At 35.7% G+C, this 7555-nt stretch overlaps 1 protein-coding gene across 1 annotated transcript; it reads right to left on the bottom strand.

The window, feature by feature from the left end:
- Nucleotides 1-1292: 1292 nt before the first annotated feature.
- Nucleotides 1293-7353, bottom strand: LOC593736 (eukaryotic translation initiation factor 1). Its single transcript, XM_793204.5, has 4 exons — nucleotides 7150-7353; nucleotides 5961-6009; nucleotides 5436-5529; nucleotides 1293-4032 (listed from the first exon to the last, which is right to left on the bottom strand). The coding sequence occupies exons 1-4, from the start codon at nucleotides 7196-7198 to the stop codon at nucleotides 3886-3888; spliced, it is 339 nt and encodes a 112-aa protein (XP_798297.1). The 5' UTR covers nucleotides 7199-7353; the 3' UTR covers nucleotides 1293-3885.
- Nucleotides 7354-7555: the final 202 nt, after the last annotated feature.

Here is a 7555-nt window from a genome sequence, read left to right as displayed (position 1 = left end):
ATTTTTATTATGGCTCACGAGAGGGGGTGACAGCTCTCATTAAAAATTCTGTTGGCAAATTTTGTAATTTATATGAATTGCCGGGAAATGGGGTAAAAGATATAAAATTAGTCTTTTGCTTGTCGGCAGTTAAAACCATTGTGTAGCTATGCCCCTATGGGCATGACGTCATCATTTTCTATTCTTAGCACTGCATGTGCTCAAATCAATACAGAAAACAGCCTCTTTTGCAAATGAAATGGATTCTCTTTATATTTTTGACACCATATGGCGTTTGGCTTGCGCTTTTACATCTACGGCTCGCACGATTACAAATTTATATGAACGTATTATTATGTTCTTTCCAAAAACCTCCGGCCTGTAGATCTAAATAGAAAAAAAGGGGGCGGGGCGGGATAGAACAACCTGCTAGTTAATGACATAGATTCATCATTATGGTTATCTCAGATGTGTTTTCTTTTCTTTTAGTCAAATCGGGTTTTCCCGGGAAGTATTTTTGCTTACAAGCCTTGTTTGAGGAAAATGTAAAACATATTTCTTACAGTAGCCGAGAGATGGCGCTATGCAAAATGCACAACCGATTACATTTGCCGACAAGTTTGCAAAAAGAAATCCAACACAGATATCAACTTTTACATTTTGCTGACTTGGTCCAAGTTATTTTCCAAATTTGCCCCTCCTTGTAAATGAGACCTCCGGCGATGCCACACCTCCATACCACTCTTCTTTTAATGCCCCTGTCGCCTCTTACCATCGGTATTACTATTTTCTCTGTAACAGAGGAGCATGATACCTGTATTCTGTGTTAGAAATTGTCTGTGGGGGGAGGGGGGATTTGTGTGGTTGTGTAGATGCGAGTGCGTGAAAGCGTGTTTTGTATGTGTCAAAGGCCCATCTTACATGTACTTTTATTTTGATAGGACAAACTGCTCTCATTAGAACTGTCATGTCATTTCTAAATAGTAATAGATACAAAATCCATAATAGGGCAATATTTAGGGTCCCTATTCCCCTTTCTCTTCCTTCTCCTCTCCATTCCTCTCTCTCTCTCTCTCTCTCTCTCTCTCTCTCTCTCTCTCTCATTCCCCCTTTTTCTTCCTCACTCTTTCTTTCTCTCTTCTCCTCTTTCCCCGTCTCAAGCTGGCTTGATGTCCGATGGCTTGAGTATAGTTTATCTGCTGTACACCAACTTTAGGTAAGGGTGGTATCTTCCCTAAATGCAGTATTTAAATGTCTGTGACTACAGTACAATGAAGGTGTAAAAGAAAGCACGCCTGTCGATAAGACAAAGATAACAAGTCATAACAATATTTATTTCTACTTTCATTTAAACATGCATGATTATACAAACAAACAAAAACCAGCAGAAATGAACACAGATGAAAGTGGGATCTTTAAACTATTTGGGAGGAATGTTACAAATAATATATTAAAATAACCTTTTAGTTACGGGATCTTATGGATCTAGGGAAGGAAAATAAATTAAGAAAGAGAAGGCATCTAAAATGGTAGACCGAAAGCTTCAGTCTCTGAAATCAATGGATGTTCCGCTGAGATTACATCTGGCTCCTCTGACCGCCTCTATACATGGGAATGTTGACAAACGTCAGTTTTTAGTTTTTATTAAAGAATGACCCATACCAGACGCTATTTCTGTCTACTAAAATGGAAGCTTTAATTTAGCATGATATAACCCAAATAACCAGAAACTCTCACAAATTTTGAGAGTGGTTCAGATTCCCGACAGTTTGATGCTACAAAAATAACTGAGTCACAATAAAACTGAATTTCTGTGATCACAAAGGGTTCATGATTAAAAAATTACTGGTTTTACAGGACTAGTACCTGTGCATTTCATGGACTTCTATTGTCGTAAAGGACCATGGTGAGCCAAGATAAAGATAACTGAATTCAGATAAATATTTGTGTACACGCCAAGATACAGCATGGTCCCAAAGCAAGCATTGTAACAGTTTACTTTCAGTGACCTTGAAATGAAAATGCAACCCAACAATCTCCAATTACCTCAGAAAAAAAGAGTTAAAGTTGGAGTAAAACCCAGAAAAGTTTTGGGGTAAGCTAAAGGCAAAGCTATATAATTCAGTGTTTCTTTCACAGATCGACACCAGTGCCTGACTGATGACCCTTTAAGAACACAACATCTAATTACATAGTACCCACAAGGCTGTTTTCCACCATAAAGGCTCGTTCAGATTTGACGCCGCAAAACTGTGTTCTGTTATGACAACATGAAGTGTAATATGCTTTACATCTCTCCATCTTATCCCACAGACCTCGGTGATTAATATTATTAATATGAAGGTCCTTTGTTGTGCGCACTAAGCTGCACTCGCCTACATGATAAAAATAAAGTGGCAGCTTTTTTGCGGCAGTTTATGGCGCCATATGTGAGCGAGCCTTATATGTACAGTCAGGTATCAATAGACCAGTTCACATTGTATGCATGCCCCGACATCGGTGGTTACAAGATAAATTTGGATGCTCGCAAAGGGCTTGCCATCATAGCAACCTCAATGTATGCAACAAGCATTCTAGGGCTTTGGAATATAAGCTCTGTAAATAGGAATATACTTGTGATCTGGTCTATTTTGTAACAAAAATGAGTGACTCATATCTCAGCTCACCACTATTCAACCCTATTTCATATAAAAATGTGTTAGTTAATGATAAATAACAATGTAAGTTAAATTACTTGTTCTTTACGATCAGCATTCTTTTACATTGCTACATAAAATGTGCACAAATTATAATAATAAAAAAAGAACACCCTGATAAAATAATTCTCTGTATGAAAAGGCTGCAGACAAAGAAAAAATAGGAGAATTCTAAACTTTGAAATTTGAATCAAGTTTGTAGCGTATTCTATGCCAGATTGTGGAAGTGAGTGTGAAAAAGGCTAATTGATTTTTTGACTTAAAATGACACATGCTTGATTAGAGTTCAGTGAAACAACATCTACAAAAATTATAACAGCACTACAATTAATAAATGACTCAAATGCTACCAAAAACGATCACAATACCAATCTGATCAAATGGATGATACAGAGTCCAGTTCAGTCCAATAAAAAAGTAATATCATATCATACTTGAAAGCTTAATATGGTAGGTATAACTGTACGGTAAAACTTCAACCTAAACTAATCAATTGATGAAACAACTTTAAGCTTAATATCAAAAGAACTATCTGCAAACATCTAAGGCTGACTTAAGATTGACAATCTCATATATCCTCCTTTGGCTATTTGCATATTTTGATTATTTCAATAAAAGTCAAATCATCTGCTTCATATATTAAATACTCTCTAGTCTGACATGATAAGATTAGTTTGTTGCTCTCTTACGATGTTATTCAAAGCAATACTTCAACTTAGTGAAAACACAGAAAGGACTATCACAATTTTGATCACTATTTGTTTTATTTACTTGCATAAAACCATCGGTAATTCTTCTTACTTATATATATATATATATATATATTTTCTGTGATAAGATATCAACATTGATCCATCTATTCTTCAGAGCACTGATGTTACTGGAGTGGTACTGGTACTTAAGTACACCTGTATTGATAATGCTAGCATTTCAACATGATTTGGCAGAGTGCTAACAACAGTTAACCTGTCTCATTGATTCTCTTTTGATTTTATTGAAACTGCAACAGATTACAAAATTTCGGTAAAATCAATTAATTTGATAAGAGGACATTGTTTGACCGAATTGATTAAAAATTGCTTTTCATTAAAAGAAAAAAATGTATGGTGTTTGTGTGAGAGTGACACTTGTGTTGGTACTTCTCAAATACTAGACTGTACAATGTATGTGTAGACCCGAGTGTCATGTGGCGAGTGTGCATGCGTGAAGGTTAGAAACCATGGACCTGGACCTGGGCCTTCTTGCATATGCCAAGTTTGAGCATGAAGTCATTTATTTTGGTGCGCTGGTCACCTTGTAACTGAATCACTTGGCCGTATTCTGCGTGCTCCACCACAGTACCATTGCAAGCAAATTCCTGTAGAGTGGACAAACAAGGGGAAAGAAAAGACAGGCAGTAGCCTAGGTGAGCATACATTATCAAAACAGTATCACTCTTATCAAATGTGTTGACACTCTACTGGTTCTCCATGAAAATTGAGCATTCAATGAATCCCAATTGAGTTTGAATCTTGACTGTTTAGCATACCAGAGCTTTCAGAATGACAGACTGTTAGCATAATGTTCAAAAGAAGTTGTAAGTATTTTAAGAATTTTAAGGTATAGGCCTATACAGAGTGCATTTTGGAGTGTCAAGACGATCTCAATCCATAATGATAATTAAAACTCCTCGCTTGAAAGTGCTAGAAGCACCAAAAAAAGTTGTGGTTATTTGCTGAACATTTTTTTTCTTCTACTACAAATGAGGTGTTTCCCTTGAAATAGAATTGTCAATTATTCCTTATTTTTAGATTAGACTAAAGCAAAAGAAATCAAACCAGAGCCTGGTCTTCTTGAACGAATAACACATGATGATCCCATAAAAAGAACTCTGGCTAGGCATGCATAATGGGGAAGTCCACCTGGATATTTATGCAGTGTTAATCGTACTGTAGAAAGTTTCCTTTATTTTAATAGTAGAGTGAAGGCTTGACCAAAATTCATAAAAAATAAGCTCTCAGAATTTTTGAAGGTGTAATCAATCAAACACCAATTGTCAACTCTGTGATGTATCTTTTAAGGTCCTCTCCCATTCGTTACTCATTACTAGTACATAATTTTCTTAGGTGATGATGAAGGAATAATTCTATTTCATACAGGGATTATTTATAACCATGCAATGATTATAATCTAGGCTGCAATGTGAATGATTAATATTTCAGGAGGAGAAAAAAAAAAATTCTAGTACAGAGCAAGTAGGAGAGAACCTTGTATTTAAAGATACGTTAGAGTTGCCAATTTTTGTTTGATCGAATCAATCTCTCATTCCTATTTTAAATCTGAGTTTGACAGGAAATGTTCAGGCCCAAGGTAATACACTTATTGTGCACTGGTGCTATTCAACACAATCTCCTTGGAAACAAAAAAATGATCATAAGCTTAAACTCTTGTGAAATTCATGCAAATATTACGAGAGATTATTACATGTACATTACTTAAAAAGTTTCATTGAAAATGGACGACTACTTTCGAACATTTTGCCAATCAAAATTCTGTTCTATTTTTATTGAGACACCCTGTAACATGCAACCGAAAGTGCTAAACAAAATTTGACAAATATATTTCAGGAGGTGACTTATACAATAGCTTTGTGTTAATGGTTTGCATATTAAACTGATTGTTTTGTACATGCATAAAGCATGTAAATAATGATGAGCGGGTCAAGTTACCTGTCACACCAAAATTTCCTCTGAGATAATCGTAAAAGGAATTTTAACTTACCTTTTTACATACTTTCAGGATTCTTTTAAGATCATAACACTCATCTATCCCCTGAATGGTGGTGAGAGTTTTCCTGCCGTTTCGCTGTTGTATGCTGTGATTAGAACACAAAAGTAAAAACAAATACAAGATAAAAGACTGTACTGTAGACATAAGGAAATATACAAAAAAAATTGCTTATAAAAGTATAAATTAATAATTTGGCAAAACCTTTTGATAAAGACAACAGTTTAACATTTAAAACAAGTTAAGAGGGTCTATGTCATACGAGAATTACTATTTTCTTGCTGTTACACAGGCAAAACAGTAATCTGATATACTTTGGGCTTCTTTTGTCAGATGATTCAATTTAGGTTAGAAGGAAATATAAACTTTGAAATGAATGGCGTAAGTTTGAAATACATGTAAATTGGACATGATAAAAAACATGAGAGCACTAAATCTATGCAAATCTGATAACATCGTTTTCAGAATACAGCTCAAGGATATATTATAAATCAAGGGGAATTTTTACTACCAACTTACCGAATGTGCACTTTTTTATCAGCATTTGAAGACTCATTCACAAAGATATCTGTGACAGAAACAAACAATATTTAGATTTATAGATAAAGTGATGAAGTTAATATCATGTAAATCTATGATCAAGTCATCATAAACAGCTTTACTTGCATGCCTTGCCAAAGTAGATGCAAGAAAAGTCACTCATCAAATTGGCAATGCAAAATTAGCCTATCAATCATACTCAACAATATTTTTTTGAGGTTCCCACCAGGATCAACATCACAAACTTCTGTCAGAAAATTTGTAATGTAAATTGCATGCCACTGATGCCAGTTCATGTAAACAGGATTCACGTAAAAGGTCAACTCCGGGAAGCTCCAACACCGGCACCGCAGGCATACTTAATGCGTACTTTCTCTTTGCCAGTTGAATCAACGAAACAACATGGAAGAATCGTCGGGATAGGACAAAGAATCACCCCCTTTTTCCCATCAAAGACTTCTTCAAATTATAATTTCAAGTTGCCGGCTAGATGCCCAGAGGAGTCGAGCAACCTAGTAAGTCAAAATTGTAATTACTCCCTTTGTATATTTTGAGATAATGTCGCGATCTCCCAGCACGCTGTTAGAATGTTTTTTGATGCACAAACCCGAAGCTCCGACGCCTTCGGCATCGGAGCTTTCCGGAGTTAGTAAAAATGCAGCACTCTGCCATTCATGTACAAAATACTTATTTTGGGGGCTGTTCACTGGTATAAAAGTGTATTTTTCTAGGCCTAGTGTGTGCACGACTAGATCTAGACCTTACTAAGATTAAGAACAGTCCTTTGAAGTTTGAAGCAAATGCAAAAGGTAGTTTGCAAGGTTTGTTGTGTGCAGGAATGCAATGGTGATTATGTTCACATTTGAGATTTTGTTAAAAGCCTAGATCTAGACCTACATGGATATCCACTGTACTTAGAAGACACCCTAGAAGAAGAAGAGGATTTACATGCGCATATTTTATTATGAAACAGCATAACCATAGGCATAGCCATGCCATATATCTACCACTCAGTTCACACAATTGCACAATCACAACAAATAATTTCTTCGCAGTAGAAATAGTTTAGTACGTACGTACATGTACATTGTACATGTACGTACGGTATATAAGTACTGGAAGATCTCAATCAAGTCCTTAGCGATAGTTTATCAATTATGTTACATACCTGATCCTGGAGCTGAATAATTCAGCGAAATATCCTGACTGACGGACATAAAGTTTGTTTGACGACACAAAAGTGAGAAAATAAATAACTGACTAAAGAGTATGTAGTAGATCTTAAGTGATTTTTAGTCAATGTTTACTCGGGTTCTGCAGCTGGCTAGGCGACGTTTTTCCGTGATATAGCTTGTACGGGTGATTGTGACGTCAGGTAACCTTTGGAGGATATGACGTAAAAGGTCAGTGTCGTAGCAAAACCTTGAGTGACTCATTATAAACACGAGAAATATAGATCGCAGAAATCCTATTTGTAATAACGAATACAAAATATAAATTTGCTGGTATTCGTTAAATAACTTAAATTTATTATAAAGAAAAAGAAAAAGAATGAAAGCAAAAGTGGAGTGGCG

The sequence above is a fragment of the Strongylocentrotus purpuratus genome, unplaced genomic scaffold, assembly GCF_000002235.5.
Source record: "Strongylocentrotus purpuratus isolate Spur 01 unplaced genomic scaffold, Spur_5.0 spur5_scaffold_7, whole genome shotgun sequence".
In the NCBI taxonomy this organism is placed as follows: Eukaryota; Metazoa; Echinodermata; class Echinoidea; order Camarodonta; family Strongylocentrotidae; genus Strongylocentrotus; species Strongylocentrotus purpuratus.
Note: the sequence above shows the minus strand (reverse complement) of the source record. Positions and strands in the feature narration are given on the sequence as shown.

Coding starts and splice junctions, on each gene's coding strand:
- LOC593736 (XM_793204.5), bottom strand. CDS start 7,198: ATGTCCGTCAGTCAGGATATTTCGCTGAATTATTCAGCTCCAGGATCA. Junction 6,010..7,149: donor TTATTCAGCTCCAGGATCAG/GTATGTAACATA, acceptor TTTCTGTCACAG/ATATCTTTGTGAATGAGTCT. Junction 4,033..5,435: donor TCCTGAAAGTATGTAAAAAG/GTAAGTTAAAAT, acceptor TCCACTCTACAG/GAATTTGCTTGCAATGGTAC.